This window comes from Sarcophilus harrisii, chromosome 5, assembly GCF_902635505.1.
Source record: "Sarcophilus harrisii chromosome 5, mSarHar1.11, whole genome shotgun sequence".
Taxonomy (NCBI): domain Eukaryota; kingdom Metazoa; phylum Chordata; class Mammalia; order Dasyuromorphia; family Dasyuridae; genus Sarcophilus; species Sarcophilus harrisii.
The window spans coordinates 11263770-11281755 of NC_045430.1; the positions used below are offsets into that span (position 1 = coordinate 11263770).

Consider the following 17986-nt stretch of genomic DNA (forward strand, 5'->3'; position numbering starts at 1 on the left):
AAAAGTTTATCAACAGGAAAGAAACAGCCATCTATCTAGGATAAGACACAGTTAAATAAACCATCTTCAAAAAAAACTGGCTTCCTACCCTAGAATTCCTGAGAATGCTTGCAAATTTTAAAGCAGGAAAATAAATGTTAAACACACAAAAAAAAAAACCAAACCAAAAACCCCAAACAAACACTGTTATATGCTCCCAGAGTTAGTCTTCATCTAAAATATATATATATTTTTATATATATGCACTTTTTGGTCTTTTTAAAAATTTTTAATTTTTTTTCCCTTTAAGCTTATGATGGAAGAACATTTTAGCTTCTCAATTTTATTTTTTACATATTTCAAATCCCTCATTATGTCTTGTAAACAAGAGGGGCTCTAGCACCCGGCTTTCACCGTAGTATCATAATGAACTCAACTAACCCAAAGTGCAGGTAGAGTAACCACTAGGCAGGTTGGGAGGAGGAGGAGAAGGAACGTGAGGAACCCTTGGGGAGGCGGGGGGGGGCGGCAGCAGGCAATGGGACAGAAGCCACCAAGCGAGGCGCTTCTCGGGACTTCCACTACAGCTAAGGAACTTAGATCGAGTTTTCTCTACTGAGGAGGACAGCTGCTCTTCACCTCAAGGCCACAACAGAGCTGATTCACCACTTGGGAAGAAACTGGGGAGATGGGCTGAAGAAGGGGGGGGGGTCTTCTCTGTGGAGGGTAGGACAGACAGAAACTGGAGGGCGGCGCAGGCAGGGCTATTTTAAGAAAGCAAGCAAGCAAGCAAGGCTGTAACTTCCTGCGTGCCCCTCGCCCGCCCCCCCCCCCCAGCCCTTTCAGATTCACATCTCCTAATCATATGCAGTGAATGCTCCTTGTTAGACGCTATACTTCAACTTAACATTCCCCTTTGTCAGTTCTTTAGGATGCCTGCTTCAGACCGACAGGGGTGAGTCAAGAAACCGATAGAGCTTCCAATTTCCTTTGTCTCACATGCAAATGATTTTTTTTGCCTTTCCCTAAACACTCACACACTCACGTGCACACGTACGTACACACACACACTCACGCGCACAAATGAAGTTAAATACATTAGGCATTGTTGTATCCTTCACTGAAGATGCTCACACAAGACGCTCCCCCCATCCCCTTATCAGAAAGCTGACAAGGACAGCGGCATCTCCTCCCACCCGAGGTCGGGTCCGAGGGGGCGGGCATTGGCTGGTACAGAATGCGGGCACTTGATGTAAAGCAGTTGAATGCAGACTGATGGCGTCCGTGCCTACCCAAGAGCTAGCCCTTCTCCCTGCCCACACCAAAGGCGGGTGCCGGCTGCGAAGGGGCTCTCCCTGCTCCCCTCCAGCCTCCGCTCCCTCCCCAAAAGCAGCAGTACCGATGTAGAGCCCAGCGCGCGCGCACGGACACACTGGCCATTACCGTGGATTCGAAGGTTGCCCCTGTTCCGCCCAGAGTACTGGACTACACTGATGCTCACAAAAGTTTCTTTAAATACCGAAATAAAAAAGCAACAATACAGGAAAACAAGGTGCAATACTCAAGAGTCTTTGCTAGTTAGACCTGCCTAAGCAAAACCACATACACAGGAAATACACAACACAGAGGAACAAAAGGAAAGGCTTGAAGTACACACTGGTTTAAGAACATTCTTCAGTAAACGTTTCGGTCAGTGACGGTCTGGCGCCGGGACACACCCAGGCCTGGCACAGGTAACGCTCAGCATTGGGAGCAGAGAGGGGAGCTGCCGCGGCCTTCCGGAGCCATTGGGCTCGTGCCGCTCAACTTTGTTTTTGTTTTTTTGTTTTTTCTGTTTTTAAAAAAACGATAACTTAGTTGGAAATTTGGGTAAGCGTGAAATTTCAGATTGCCAATGAGCCAATTCCATCTATGGGGGCCGTGAGGGAGACCTGCAAGGAGGTTCCCGTGAAAACAAAACAAGGCTTGCTTTGAGAAAACACAACAGGCGAGTGATCTGATGTGTCTCTGATTTTAAAGCCAGAAATAAATATGGAATAAATACATGGATGAACAAATGAATACACGGTCACTCAAGAGGTGCCTCCTGCTCATCGAATTTCTGGGTATGGCAGTGCTCCACTCTGCTGCTGGATGGAAGTAAAGGCTGTCTCACACACACGCACGCGCACACACATGCACGCACACACACGCTGATGACTCGCAGACACCAGAGAACTCCCTGCTCGAGGGCACGAAAAGCACTCCCCTGAACCTGGCTATGGCCTCCCTGGGTTTGGCGTCGGTCCCAGGGGCCCGGCCGCACGCGGCTCTTTCCCAGTCCAGAGAAGCTGAAGGCTGGCCGGCCAGCCCGTGGACGGGCGACAACGAGGCCTTCCGATTAGTGGGGTGGGACGAGGAGGAGGAGTGCACACGCACACCAACACATGTGCACACACGCGCGCACACACACACACACACACACACCAACCACAAGCATGCCTGGGCAGTTACATGTGCCAGCACACACTGGTATTTATCGACCAGCCAATCACAATTTTTTTCCTTTTTTTTTTTTTTAAAAGTTTTTTGTTTTGTTTTTAAAGTGAGGCTCCGTCTAGTCTTCCCACCCCCAACCCCCACAATTCTTTTGCCCTCCCCCCCCCAACACGGTAGACCTAAGGACGGAAACACACCCAGTGCAAACCAAGTTAAAAAGCTATTTTTCAGTATATATGTTTCTTAGCAACAACTTCCGTATAACATGAAAAAGTGAAAAACTAGAAACTAATTTTTTTAATTTTTTGTGTTGAAATTTAAATGGTATGTGTACTTGCTTCACATTGTCTTTCTAGGTTGGCGTTCATGATTCAAGTATTTCAAGAGTGATATGTTCTCTTTTTTGGATTCATTTTCCAAACGAAAAAACTGAAGTTATAAGGGAGGCAACGATGTGCTCAGACAGTCTGGCAATGACCCACCTTTTTTTCTCTCTCCGTTTTCTTTTTTCCTTTTAAAAATGTATTTATTGCAAGTTGAAAAAAAAAACGAAAAGGTCGAGTTAGTGCTGCTGCTGTTCCAAAAAAGGTCACGAGGTCAGAGTTGAAAGTTCTAAGTTCAGATTGAATCCGACCCTCCTCCCAGAAGGTCGCCAGGTAGCAGAGGAGCGGGGCTGCCCATCCGGTGGGGGTCCTCCCCACTGGGGACCCCCCACAAGCTGGAGGAGTAGTTTGGGGGCCCCCACAAAGAGGCGCCGGGGAGGTCGCCGCCCCCGCTGCCGCCCCCGCCGCTGCTCCACGACCCCCCAAAGAGATTCAGGGCGGGGCCGACAGTGTCCGCCTGGCTCTGTCCCGTCTCCAGGGGCTGCCAGCCGGCGGCGGGTGCGCTCGGCGTCGCAGCAGGGGGAGGGGGCTGGGCTTGTGCCAAAAACCGGCTCACCTCCTCGTCTGTGGCAAACTCGGCCAGGATGGTAGTGTTTCCCAGCACACACCTAGAAAGGGACAGATGTGGGGGAGGGGTGGTCAAACTAGGGGCCCAGGACTTTTAAATCCTCAAAGACACAGAGAAAACGTCAAAAGCTCTGCCTGCAATGCAGACGTTGCTCTGGGCCATGTGTGCCTGCACTCTAAATGTGGTTGAGGAGCTCCTGGTGTGGACACACCCTGCACTGGTGCAGAGCGACCTCTCCTTCCAATGAGCCTGAGCCCCATCTGCCTGTGTCCAGCATTGCCCCTCTGGGCCCTGCCCCACTGGCCCTCTGGCTCTCTAGATCCTGCCACACTGGTCCTTCCACTGTGGCTTATGCCGTGCACTGGCCCTCTGGCTCTCTGGGCCCTGCCACACTGGTCCTTCCACTCTGGCTCCTGCCCCTCCTGCTTATGGAAAGCTCCCTGCTGAGAGGCGCACTCCTTCCCAGGGATATGTGCGTACAGGAGGGGGTCCCTCTGAACTCTGGCCCCCGCCAGCAGTGGGTGCCCAGCTTTGGCAGGTACTTACATGTGTAGGGCAGTCTGGGCCTTGGCGGCCTCCTGTTTGGTGCTGTATCGGATCAGGGCCGTGCCCTGGGTCAGGTTCAGATGGAATGTCAGCAGCGGGCCGTGCTGCATGCAGATCGTCCTCAAGGTTGACCCATCAATCTAAGGATAGAACACATGAGGGGTCATGAGAGGAGGCATTCTCAGCTCCAGTGGAGAGCAGGATGGAAGGGATTGAGAAAGAGAAAACTACCCGGAGGCCAGGTCCAAAGCCCCCCACCAACCCAGCTGGGAGGCAGTGCAAGGTGTCTACTTTAGCTCCCCCAAAACACAAACTTCTGGTCAAAAATCAGGCTCACTCCAGAAAATAAAACCCTCGCCTTAAAGTGATAACCTGCTTATCTGAAGGACTTGGCCAGTAGATGCTTGCTAGCTCCAGGGGAGCACTCAGGCGGGGGCATTGGATCCCACTGGGCCCAGAGATCCCTGCTAAAAGGCCAGAAGGCAAGAGCTCAGTGAAAATCTCAGTCTAGCTCTGAGAGCTCTAGGAAGCCAAATATGTCCAGGTCCAGGTTTCTGCCTGGCTCGGGACCCCCCCTGTTGGGTCCTGGAGAGGGGGGAAGCCCCAAAGTGAGCCGTCCCTCATTCCCTCTCCTCCTGGGATGGACCCTGAACTGCAAGTAGGTTTCAGTCACACCCTGGGGCGGGGGGGGATTGGCTGTCCATCAGGGATACTGATTCCTGACCACTCTCTCTTCTTGCTCAATAACTTATCGACTGACAGACTGGAACCCCAAGCTGGCATTCACGGAGGAAGCTTAAAGTCTGCAAAGAACTTACAAATACCGTGGTGTTTCATCTTCATAAGGAGCTAAGTCCTACTATTTATCTCCATTTTATGGACAAGGACACCGAGGCAGACACAGGGTACACCTCTTGTCCAGTCTCTCTGGTGTCTCCTTCTGGACTCAGCCTTGCACAAAGACTCTGCCCAGCAGCCAAGCCCCAGGAAAGTTCTTTTCTCCTCACTGCCTTGGCTGCTGTTTACCACTGACCCGAGTCCGGCTTTCCATTCTATTCTCCCGCCGAGGTGACCACCGATCCCCCGATGGCTTGGCCTGACTCCAGCCTGGTGGCTGGCCCATCTGTGGACAAGCTGCTGCAGAGCTGTTCTCAGGCCATCTCTCCCACCGGACCTTCAGCTCCTCGAGGGGATGGTTCCTTTCTGCCTCTCTATATTCCGCCCAAGCAGCCTGACCAGTGCCTGCTGCCCTGCCTTGGCCGAGGCTCACCCCCTGATCCCTCGGCTCCTGCCTCTTATAGACCTTTCTCTTGCTAGTTTTCTAAGCCATCCCCCACCCACCCACCCCTTGGGCCGTCCTCTTGTCCCTTGCCCATCATGGCCAGAGAAATCTAGGACCACCAGAACATGGAGGACGAGTACCTGGGGAGTGAGGTTGTGAAGAACCAGCCAGTAACTAGGACGAGCTGTGCCGCCATCGCTCCAGGCAGAGGCTAAGGAAGCAGGGAGGCAACAGGAGAAAGTTAGCAGCAGGTGGGCAGATGTCCCCTCCCTTCCCGCCTCACAGGCTGGCCTGTGCCCCAGTATTTCCTGGATCCAGACAAGGCTTCCCCTCCAGCATTAGCCAGGCCCCCTCCTCACCTGAGGCAAGCCTGGAGTCCTGGGCCCCCCAGCCCCTGACTGAGCGGGGGGCTGTGCTGCTCCAGGGAGAAGACGGTTTGGGATTGGTCAGGCCAGGAGGTGGGCGGGGCAGCCCGCTAGTGTTCCTTGAGGAAATATGGTTTTTCCACATCTTGTTGGAGAGATGAGTGGGGTTGTGTCCTATGGGATCTGGGGACCATGTTGATTTGTAATCAGTGAACTTTGCTAAAAGATAAAATGAAGATAAGAATTAGTAACATTATACTTTCAAAGGAGGAGATCTTCATAATATCTCATTGGATAATCCCAAGAGTCCTGTGAGTGAGAGCCCCTCATTACCTTTCCTATTGTATTAGAGCAAAAAAGCAAGGCACAAAAGTGAAATGCTTTGATTAGGATCCCATTAAGATTTGCACCCAGGTCTGATAGTCTACCCACAATGTTACCTCACACATATGCAAATAGACATTTTAATACAATCATTCAATATCTATCTAAACAAACATTTTATAAGAAGCAATGAAAGGGAGTCTATTTCAACTATACATCTTCTTCAATGACAATGTGAAATCACAAAATTAATGACTGTAAACTCGCCAGATTTATCACACAAACAAGCATTATTTTCTTCAAATATAAGCTTCAAGGAAAAATGAGAGAAAATGCACTTGAAAAATCTGGAGGTTCATTTAGTGGGAGTAATATATTCCTGTACTTAGGAAAATCAGAGCCTGAATGAGGGCTCATTAGCACTTATTGAACTGAATTAAAAATACATTAAAAACTTAATATTTGAGTGGAATATTTCTCAAGCCATCCTCTTACAGAAAATATTGTTCTTCTTGTTATCTCTTCTCATAGATTTCAAGATAAAAAAGAGACATCTGAGATTTTCCATGAATAAGCAGAACCAACCCTCTCCCAATTTCAAGTACAAAATAAAAACAATCATTATGTTTTGAGGGTCAGACATATTGGGTACTATGCCAACATTGGCCCAAGTATCTTGCTCCTGAAGAAGTCAACATGGAGCCGAAGAGAATGGGCATCTTTCCCATCTGGGTAAGGTGCCATCTGAGAATGCTATGGGTATTCCGAGGAGCAGTGGCGCCCATGATGGGGTGTGGAGAGAATAGTTGGTCTAACAGCAGCAACAAGAGCTTCTAGGAGAAAAAGGGGTTTGGGTGGAACCGAGTTTCCACAGGGCAACAACAGAGATTCAAGGTCGGAGAGGTCTGGAGCCCAGCTTCAGAGCTGAGACGATACCTTGCAGGCCGGGCGACACTATGGTGAAAAGCCTTTCTGGAGGCTAAGCCCATGAGCCAGACCCAAGGTGGGGAGAATGGTAGAAGGCTGTTGGCCAGGACAAAGGGCAGGGGAGTGGTGTCTTGGGGCTCCAGCAGCTCAGTAGCCTGCTGAGAAAGAAGGCCCTAACAGGTATGCACACACAGGCTTCCACTGCACAGCCCAGTTCTAATTTTCCTGGCTCACTAAATGAGCTCCATTGGGGATGACAGGAGTGTATATACAAACCAAGCCCCTGAAAAGGCTGCTCCCTTGAGAATAAGAGTGAAATTCAAGGAAATGGTGCAGATAGGTGGGGCACTGGGGTTAAATATAAACTTATGGACAGCTTGGGAAAAACCCCAACCCTCAGCCAGGTAGCCCACCCCAGAGCTGCAGAATTACTTGATCCAGACAAGTCTAGGAGAAGTCATAAGCCCCTACATGGAGGTGAGCTTGCTTGGATGCTCCTGAGATCTTGCTCCCAATCCCATCCCGGCAACGTGAAGGAACTCACAGGGACCTGCTCTGGCCTGATCCTCCCACCTCTCCAATGCTGAAGCCCACCCAAAGATGACTGGGGAAGCTGTAGCATTCCTGGGCCACAAGGAGGTCCCACAGGTCCCTGCCAGCCTTCAAGAACATTTCTAAGACCCAGACCTCCCTTCAGGTCTCTTCTCAGTCATCCCCTCACGCCCCGGCCCTGTAACCTGCTTCTGAATCAAGATCCTCTTCCCAGTTCCTGATGGTGCTCTTCCCCTATGAGCTCTTCTGGGCCTTTCCTAGCTCTTGCCCTCCGATCTCTCTCTCCCTGCTAAGCCTCTGGGACACTGCCTGCTTAGCTGACAGTGGTCATTCCTCCCCAGTTTCCTTAGCTCAGCTGTCACCTCATCTGAGTGCTTTCTACAACTTGAAAAGCATCTCCCGTGATGCTCAGAACAAGTGAGACAAGGAAACCCTCAGGGTCTCTGAAGAACTTCAGAACTGATTGTACGACATGGGAGACCTTGGTGCTGGACCGCCCAGCGTGGCGTGCCCTCGTCAGAAAAGGCACCATGCTTTCTGAGCAAGTGGAACCCAAGTAGCTCAGAAGAACTGCAAGATATGCAAAGCCACCTGACCTGCACCCGCGCTTTCCAAGCTCACGTGGTCTGATGGCCACAGTTGGAACCACTAGATTATAGCTCTATGAGCAAAGGCATTTTGGCCCTCAGAGAATGCAGGCAGCCGCCGCTCACCCAGAGCGCTCCTACACTTCTAGTCCCAGAGGTTCGCCACCCTCACAGCCTTCTCAGCTCACCAACTCTCCACTCATTGCCCATCTTGTTCCTATCCTTCCATCACACCCTAGCCCCTTAATTACCACACACCTGGACAATTGCAATAATGGTGGCACTCTTACTTTTCCTGCCCCCAGCATCTGCCTTCTCTGTCTCCAAAGTGAATCTTCTAAACTGAAGGTCTGAACATGTCCTTAGCATCTAAAATGCCTCGTACCCTAGATCCTTGTAATAACTTTACTGGTCCCTCCTCTCAAGTCCTTTCACTCTCCCCAGAGGCTAGAGTAATTGTACCGCAGCTGGCAACTGAGCACATTACCCCCTCACTCCTCTGGATCAAATTGAAACGCTGTGACAGCCCACTTCCAACGCCTGCCCCCTTCTCTAGTCTGTTTGCACATCCCGTCCCTTTCGGCTGCCCACAGAGTGCTTGCCATGCCTGAAGGCCCTCCCCTCTGCCTCTCACAATATGGGGTTTCCTCAAAATTCTCCAACAGCACCTTTCACATGACGATTTATCTTCTATTTACTACTCCCATATTGTATATGGACGTTTTTTCTCCCTTAGTAGTCTGCAAGTTTCTTGAGGACAGAAAGAGTTTCATGCAAAGTGTCTGACACATAATAAATATTAAATAAATGCTTCATGGCTGATAAGAGGTGGTAAGGGGAGATGAAAACTTCTGTCTCCAATGACCTTGAATTAACTCTCTCCTTGCCCTGCCTTCTCTCTAGGGAAGTGCCACCACCTCCCAGAAGCCCTTCCAGGCCAATGCCACTTTATTCTGTGCACATTTCCTCTAAGTGTTGCTCTTGTCTCCCCCTAGAATGTAAGTTCCCTGAGGACTTGTCTTTGAAACCTCAAAATTATCCTCGAGCTCGTGAAAGGCCCATGAAAGGCATTTAATAAACGCCTACAGATTGATCATGTGACAGTTCATTTTGCTCTCAATGTCGGCCTCTACTCAACAGAGAAGTCTGTGGTTATTAAAAGGGTCACAGCATTACTCAAATATAATCTGGCCTGTTCCTCTCCTCTCGCTCCAGCCGAGCACAGCTCCTCCACTTTCTACCAATCCAGTTGCAACCTTCATCCACTGGTTACTCTAGTATTTTTGAGAGCAAATCCAATCCTCTCTGAGTGAAGATGGAGGTGATTTATAATCACCTCTCCCTCTTTGCCATTCCAAGGCTTAGGATGTTAAGCTGTGTCATCTGTACAGAGAAGCCCCACACTCTTTCCTTTGGACTCCATACAGGACACCATTCACAACAGAGGCAAACACCATCCACTGGCAATTATCTCTATATATCAAGCAGTGCTCGACATCAACAACGAGAGGATCATGGAACAAAGCTATCTGGCCTCACATCTCATCCCTTTTGGGAATTTTTTTTTTGGGGGGCTGAGGCAATCGGAGCTAAGTAACTTGCCCAGGATCACATTGCTAGGAAGTGTTGTATCTGAGTCTGGATTTGAACTCAGGTCCTCCTGACTTCAGGGCTGGTGTTCTATCCACCTAGCTGTCCCACATCTCATCCTTTTTAAAGAGAATTTTTATGTCACCTTTATTTCTGAATATATTCTTCTCCTCTCTCTTACACAATGAGACATCTCTACTGACAAAAAAAACTTATAATTTAGTAAAAAACTAATCAACCCATCCAATCATCTGAAAGCATTAATATTGTTCTAAATCTCTGGGTTCCTGTTTTTGTAAAGAACGGAAATAGATCCATTTTCTCATCTCTAACTTTGGGGTCACCCTTAATTGTTATACCATTCTAACAGAATCAGACCTCTAACCTTCATGAAAATATAGATTATCATAAAAAAAAAGTTGCACAATCCAGGAATGAAAGCATATGGACCAGGAGGGAATATTCTCTCAGTTCTGTTTTTTTAAAGTGGCACTATGGTAGTTTCCTCCCAAGCCTTTATTTAGGAGCTTAAGAATCTATCCCTGACACTAATGCATTGTTGATGGAGTTGAAATGTTCTAATCCATTCTGGAGGGCAATCTGGCTCTATGACCAAAGGGCTATCAAACTGGGCATACCCTTTAAGCTAGCAGTGCCATTACTGGGTCTGTATCACAAGGAAGTCATGAAGCAGAGAAGGGGACCCCTATATGCAAAAATGTTTGTAGCAGCTCTTTTTGTGGTGGCAAAGAATTGGAAAATGAGTAGATACCCATCATTTGGGGAATAACTGAATAAGCTAAATTATATGACAGCAATGAAATATTATTGTTCTATGAAAAATGATGAAAAAAAAGCTGCTTTTAGAAAAGACTGGAAAGATTTCCATGAATTGATGCCAAGTGAAACAAGCAATACACTGTACACAGCAACAATGTGCAATGATCAACTATGAAAGCCTTGGTTCTTCTCAGTGGTTCAGTGATCCAAAGCAATCCCAATAGACTATGGTAAGAAAACACCATCTATATCCAGAAAAAGAACTAAGGAGACTGAATGTAAATCAACACAAGCTATGTTCACTTCTTTTTTTCCTCTCCCACAATTTTTCCCTTTTGCTCTGATTTTTCTCTCCCAACATGATTCATTAAAGCAATGTGTATTAAAATTAATAATAATAATGATAAAAATATGTTCCTCAATGCTCTTAGCATTCTTTCCCCTACAACAAGGACTTCTATATATACTTGATCTTTAGGTCAGCTGCTCTTCCCAGGTTTCTTTTGTAGAGCCCAAATGCTGTGGTTTCATTGTTATTATTGGAGAAAGGAGGCTGACTTTAAAAAAAAAATCTTTAAAACATTTTAATAGAGCTTTTCCTGTTTTTTTTTTTTTGTTGGGGGCGGGTGGGGAGAGAAGTTGTTGTCTTTTCCATTCCACCCTTAAATTTACTGGGCATGATTTTTCTTCACTAGGACTCTACTAAAGCTTTCTGAAAATACTTTCCCCCTCTCCACTGTTTCTCATTTTATGAACTATTATTACATGGCAACTTTCAACAATCTAAAGAGGGAGACATTGAATATATTAACAAGCTATAAACAGAGAAAATAGAAATTAAGAGAAGAAAGGTACTAGATTAGAGAGGAAAGGCTTTCTGTAGAATATGGGATTTTAGTTGACACCTGAAGGAGGCCGGGAGGCAGAAAGAGAAGGAAGAGCATTATGGGTGACAGCCAAAGAAAATGTTTGGGACCAAGAAATGGAGTATTTTCCCTATGGGGACAGCTAAGAGGCCAGTGACACTGGAGATTAGAAGATGTGCTAGAGAGCCAGGGGACGCCAAACAGAGCATTGTGTACTTGACCCTGGAGGTGAGGGCAGCTCCCCAGAGTTCACTAAGTTAAAGTGGGGGGAGAGGGGGAGGAAGGCCAGGATGACTTGGAAGGATCTGGGCTTTAGGAAAATCAATTTGACAGCTGAGGGGAGGACAGAAGTGACTGGAAAGAGCCCAGGCAGGCAGGCCCAGAGCAGATATGAGGGTAAGACCCAAGCAAGGATTTGAGAGATGGGCCAAAGGGGAAATCAATAGACTGGGACACTATACTGGACTGGGAGGAGTAACAGGAGTCCAGGACACCCCCTAGGTTGTGCAACTGGGAAAGATAGTGTTGCCTTCTACAGTGATAGGGGAGATAAAATGGGGGGAGAGTTCAGCGCAGGGATGGGGAAATCTTTTGGTCTGCCCCTATAAAGGCAACCACATATCAAAACAACCTCCTGCTGCCTGAGCACTTTAAAAGTTGATAAGTTGGCGGGGCCCACAAATGATGTAAACATCCAAATGGCCCATGGCAAAAAAAAAAAAAAAGGCTCCTCACCCCTAGTTTAGGGGGAAAGATGACGTGTTTGGTTTGGACAAGTGGAGTTTAAGATGTTGACTGGACATCTAGTTCAAGAGTCCTGAAAGGTAGCAGGAGATGGGAGAGCGGAGGTCAGCAGAGAGACTGGGGTACAAGAAGTAGATTTGAGAATACCCAATATAGAGATGCTAAATAGGTGAGATCACCATGTGAAGTGCGGTCATTTTTTTCACAATGGGATTTTCCCCAGTGCAGTTTCCTCATATTCTAAGGTCAGCATAAGAAATTAAATGGGAATTGGGGGGTTTTGCAGAAGTTGCAGATGACATACAAAGGCCAGCGGGTAACAAAGAAAAAAATTTCACAAACTCAAAAAATGCATAATATGTGTATGATATTGTATAATATCAACCCAAAGTTTACAATAAGGTATTGTAAATACCCCATCAAAGAAAAAAAAAAAAAAACATTCTCTAGTACAAAGTCCGTACAAAGTACAAAAAAATTTTTTTTGTGGATTTTCCAGATTGTGGGGGCACCACCCCCATCACCGTGCAATGTGAAAGGATAAAACATAGGATAAAAGAACCTCATGGTACACCTCTGGTTAGAAGGTGTGATATGGAAGGAGACACAAAGTTTGGGGGGAGGGCAGGGAGGGAGATGACCCACACAGAGAGAAAAGAAAATCCAAGAGGAGAGGTGGTCAGTCTCATGGAAAGATCAAGGAAAAAGAAGACTAAGAGAAGGCTGCTAAGATCATCAATGACTTTTGACAGAGAGAACCAGCAGGATGTGATGAGGGGGCCAGAAGAGGGTGAGCAAAGGAGGGAGAGGCAATTCCCTAAGGTTCATACAGGGAGAAGAGATAAGGAAGAGCCATAGGGGACCAGCAGAGAAGGACCACCTCACCATGACAACAGAGGTGAAGAGAGAGGAACAGATGGCACTCAAGAAAGAGGGGACAAGAGGGAGACCAGAGTGAATGATGTCAATTTTTCCAGTAAAATATGAGCAAAGTTCTCAGCTAGAAGTCTGAAAGAGCCAAGGAATGGAGAGTGGAGAGCGAGATACCATCACCTTCTCTAATATTTAAAGACAAATGTATATTCTGAAACAGTGTTTTCCCTGATCTCTAGCTTTCTGTTTGGTAGCAGATCGGTATGGTAATAAAGGGTGCTGGAGTTGGGACAAGGAAAACTTGGGTTCCACTCATGGTTCTGATATTGCCGAGCTATGTGGTCACAAGACCTACTCTGAGGTTGTTTCCTTATCTACAAAATGGAGATGAATAATAATCATATTGCCTTCTTTCTTCACATGGTTGCTCGCAGGTTCAAGTTAGTTGAGGTACAGGAAATACTCTGTGTTTATAAGCGTTTAAAATGCTTAACATACAAGTCAGATGTTGTATTTTTAAAAAGACCAAATGTTTGTTGGCTAATGCCATTTCTTGAGACTCTTTTGTTCTTGCAATGATTTACATTCGCTAAACTTCCTTAAGAAAGTCTAAGACAATGCTGATTATCTGTTCTTTTATTCAATTTCCATTTTTCTGGACCAACTGTTCACCCGAAACGATTAGGTTGGAATCGCATCACTTCTGAGCCATACTCATTTTCAGTCTTTATTGCAATTTAATATTGATTTTAATCTTGTTGCCTGACTGTACAGACAAGGGATTAAAAATGACATCCATATCAGCGTCCTGTTTTTTCTTTTTGAAGTAACCAAATCCATATTTTATGTTATGTCCAGCATCTTCTAACTCTCTTCTAGGGAAAAATATTCACTATGTGTACACATTACATATAATATACATATACACAAATATAGATAAATGTGCCTGAAGCTTCTGCATAACCTGTAAACACCTGATCTCTTGTTTTTAAAGTAGAATAATATTTTCCAATGTACTTTTTCTATCCTCCCCCAAGTCCGACTTCTCACTTAAGTCATTGTTTCCCTAGGAGGAACACTTTTAGTAATGAGGAATTCCTGCAAGGTCAAGAAAGACTTACTTGTCCCCCCTTCTATCTGTGATCTGTGCACAGTTCCTCCAATTCTCAAGAGCAGGACAGGGTAGGATGGCAGAGGGCAGGGTTATAAGAACAATGGCCTGGAAGATGTACAGCAATGTCCCTGTTATACCTGATGCCGCCTTCTTTGGGAAAAGTAATCAATAATGAACAAGAAGTTACTAAGGTTTGGTACTGAGTTTCTAAGCTGGTACTATAAATATAGAAACAAATCAGTCTTTGTTCTCAAATTAACTATATTCTACTGAGGGAAAACAGTTATGGAAAAAAATCATAGGGTACAAATAATAAATGTAAACAGCATTCTGGTGGTGGGAGTGGGCATTAATTGGGGGAATGAGGAAAGACTCTTAAAAAGAAGGGGGCCTTGAAGGGGACTGGATCAGGAAAGAGTATTCTAGGCAGTGTCCACAGCCTATGCCAAGTCAGAGAAGTGAAAGATGCAGTATCTTTTGGGAAAACACCAAGCAGGTTAGTGAGACTGGAACACGTACAGTGAGGAGAAGCTGTGTCTGGTCAGATTGGAAAGAGCCTAGCCATATCTAAACTGGGAAAGGCTTAAAATGTCAAACAGAATCGTTCAGAAAAGAAATGGGGGGGACCTACATCAGGAGGGCATGGCAGAAGGAGGGAAGAGGGCAGTCACAAGAGAAACGAGGCCTTCGGGAGGAAGCACGAGTGATGTGGATGTGTTTCTGGGTATCCAGCTGGAGAGGATGGGGTTGGTCTTGAAAGAGAGATGAGAGCAGAGCCACATCCCTGGGGGAAAATATCTGAGGCCCCGAGAACTGAAGAGATGCTGGGAATGTGTGCATTAAGGGGAGGCAGAGGGTCCAGGACAGAGTCCTGGGGGGACATCTGTTCACCACAGGCAAGACATGGAATAAGAAATCACAAAGGAGTCTGGGAACGTCTGGATCAGTAGGGAGGAGAGGGTGCTCAACATCAGATGTGGCAGAGGTGAAGGGGAAATTCGACTGGATTTAACAAGAAAACACTTTTTGGTGTTTCAGGTGGGAGGACGGCAGGGATAAACAGCTTTCTCTAGGACTCTGGCTGCAAAAGGGAGAAGAGCCAAGATGATAGCCAGAGGGGACAGTAGGACAGAAGAAAGGTCTGAGAAGTCTGAGCAAAAGGATGTGGAGCAGAAAAAAAAAATGCCGGTGGATAATGAAAGATGGAAAATTAAGGAGACACCTGATAAAAAGGCCGTGATGCGATGTCACTGCTTTTTTACACAGCCAATATGGAAATAGGTTTTGTGTGACTATACAGATTTGTGCCTACTGTATTATTTCTCTTCAATACTCAGTGGTGGGGAGAGGAAAGGACGGAACTGAGAGAAGGCGAATTTGTGCAGGTTAAAAGGAAAGAAAATTATAACTAGAAAGGTCTAGACTGTCAATGGAATCAGTGTAAGTAAAGATATGGATGGTGGCCTATTACTCTAAAACTATAAAGCAGCAATCGTCTGGTACTGGGTAAGGAACAGAATAGTGGATCAGTGGAATAGGTTAAACACATATAATACAATCATTAATGACTACAATAATCTAATGTTTGATAAACCCCAAAGACTTTAGCTTCTGGGATAAGAACTTACTATTTGACAAAAATTGCTGGGAAAGCTGGAAAATAATGCCAGAAACTCAGCATAGACATCTATTCTCACACCCCATATTAAAATAAGGTCAAAATGGGTACATGATTTAAGTATAAAGGGCGGTACTATAAGCAAATTAGAAGAAAGGATAGTTTACCTATCAAATCTTTGGAGGAAGGAGGAATTTATAGAAAGAACTAGAAAATGTTATGAAATGCAAATTGGATAACTATGATTACATTAAATTAAAAAGTTTTGTTCAAAAACTTCAATTGGTTCAAAAACCAATGCAATGCAGTCAAGAATAGAAGGAACACAGCAACAGTTCTTTTTGAGGCGGCAAAGAGTTGGAAAATGAGCAGATGCTCATGCATTGGGGAATGGCTGAATAAATTATGGTATATGAAAGTAATGAAGTATTACTGTTCTATGAAAAATGACCAGTCAGGCCGATTTAAAAAGCCCTGGAAAAATTTACATGAACTGATACTGAGTGAAACAAGCAGAACCAGGAAAACACTGTACACAGTGACAGCAAGATTGTATGATGATGTATGGTAGAACTGGTTCTTCTCAGTGGTTCAGTAATCCAAGGCAATCCCAATAAACTTTGGATGGAAAAAGCCATCCACATCTAGAGAGATGTAAATCAACATGTGCTGTGCTTATTTTTTTCCTCCCTTTTTTCCCTGGTGTTTTTTGCTGGACATGATTCACATAGAAATATGTAAAAGATGAATGGACATGTATAACAAAAAAAGATGTTTTACATGTAACTGGGGAAAAAAAAATTTTAAAAAAGAAAATAAAGGTGAGGCAATGACTAAAAGGGTTTGGGCCCAAGCCAACTTGCAGAAGGGTTAGCACTAGCAAGAAATCAGTTATTTCCTCCCTCTTAAGATGAAAGAATGGAAGAGAAGGCCCTTGTGATAGATGGTCTCATTTTTTCAGTGGAATATGAGGTGAGAACCTCTGCTGAAAGAAAGGGGAGGAGACAGTAATACAGGCAGCTGAGAAGGGGAGAGTAGGTTGGGAGCAGCCACTGTGGAGAACCAGACAGCTGACCAGGGAAGAGTCAAAGGATCCCCATGTAGTGGGTAGGACCCAAGCCAGGGCACTTAAAACATCTGTAGCAGGCTCCAGTTAGCACGTAAGTTCCTGATGCTGAGAGGCACAAGGGCTGCAAGAGAGAAGTCAACCTCCATTTATTAAGCACCTACTCTGGGGTGAATTCTGTGCAAAGCCCTGGGGATATAAAAAAAGGCAAGAAAGCCGTTCTCCTCCTTCTGGCCCAGGGAAGGTCCTCTCTGACCCCAGTAGGTCCTGTCTGACTTTAGTAGGCAGGGTGGCCAGGGAGGGAGCTAGAGTACCATGGAAGGGCTCTGTAAAGAAAGTCCAACCAAGGAGAAAACCAGTAGGTTCTACACACAGTCAAAAAAAAGCTCAGGAAGTCAGATTTCGCTCCTAACAAGCTCATAGAAACCTACTACTAATCTTTCCTTTCCTCCAGCCTTTCAGAAATCAGGGTGGTGGAGGGACAGAGCCACTCCCCCACTGCCCCTCCTATGCAGCTGACAGAAAAAGGTGACATCACCCCATTCATTCACTTCCTTGCTTTCTCTCTGGGGCCTGGGAGACTGAAGGTCCGGAGCAGTGACTAACGCCACTGTGGAGCCCAGGCCGGGTGGGCAGGAGGTGCTGACAAGTACTGCATCCCCCTGGCCTGTCCCTGCCAGGCCTCCCAGCCCCAGACCCCATTCTATCCCACAGCACCCATCGGCCCGAGCACGCAGGGGGTGCAGTTCCCAAGCCGCAGACACAGTGGGACCAAGAAGGAACATCCCAGCAAGTCCCAAGGGAGGCCGCCAGCACCCCGGCCCCGCTCAGCCTTACCTGAAGTGCTATGAACGTTGGTAAAGGAGTTGTCAGAGGCACTGTAGGGCCAGGCACCAGGTGAAGGCAGCGAGGTGTTGAGGGAAGAATTAGACCCTGTGGGCACCCAGGCAAAGAGAAGAACGGGAGAAACAAAGGGTTAGGGCCACGGGCCAACCCCCCAGAACCCACCTTCCTGCCTCCTTCATGGGCCTTACACCTGCACCCGGAGAGCAGAGAGTGTCACCCCCAGCCCCCCAGGCCCTCAGCTCCTTCACTCACCTGTGGTGTTGTCCCGCAGAAGTTGGTGGTCAGTATCTACAATGGGAGATGTGGCTGGACCCCCGAGCACACTTCCTGGGGTCACGTAGGGGTCAGACTCAGGGTCGATGTTTTGTATACCTTTCCATGGCACTCCGGGTTGGAATTCTAGGACAGACATGAGAAGCGGGTCAAGGGGCTGCCAGAAGTTCCTGAGGAGTTCTGACTCAATGTCCCTGTGGTGCATCCCCTACCCCCATCCTTCAC

General features: G+C 46.7%; 1 protein-coding gene across 10 annotated transcripts in view; it reads right to left on the minus strand.

Moving 5' to 3' along the window:
• Positions 1–2595: 2595 nt before the first annotated feature.
• TNRC6B (trinucleotide repeat containing adaptor 6B) overlaps positions 2596–17986 on the minus strand; it is a 194224-nt gene continuing 178833 nt past the window's right edge. For 8 of the 10 annotated variants that reach the window (XM_031939131.1, XM_031939137.1, XM_031939129.1 and 5 more), the window contains 6 exons: positions 17741–17887; positions 17480–17575; positions 5596–5820; positions 5377–5447; positions 3955–4094; positions 2596–3448 (listed from right to left, as the gene is read on the minus strand). In XM_031939131.1, the coding sequence (XP_031794991.1) occupies positions 3076–3448; positions 3955–4094; positions 5377–5447; positions 5596–5820; positions 17480–17575; positions 17741–17887 (1052 nt within the window). In that variant the 3' untranslated portion in view covers positions 2596–3075. The remainder of the gene's footprint in view (positions 3449–3954; positions 4095–5376; positions 5448–5595; positions 5821–17479; positions 17576–17740; positions 17888–17986) is intronic. The other 2 variants (XM_031939138.1, XM_031939130.1) reach the window with 1 other exon arrangement.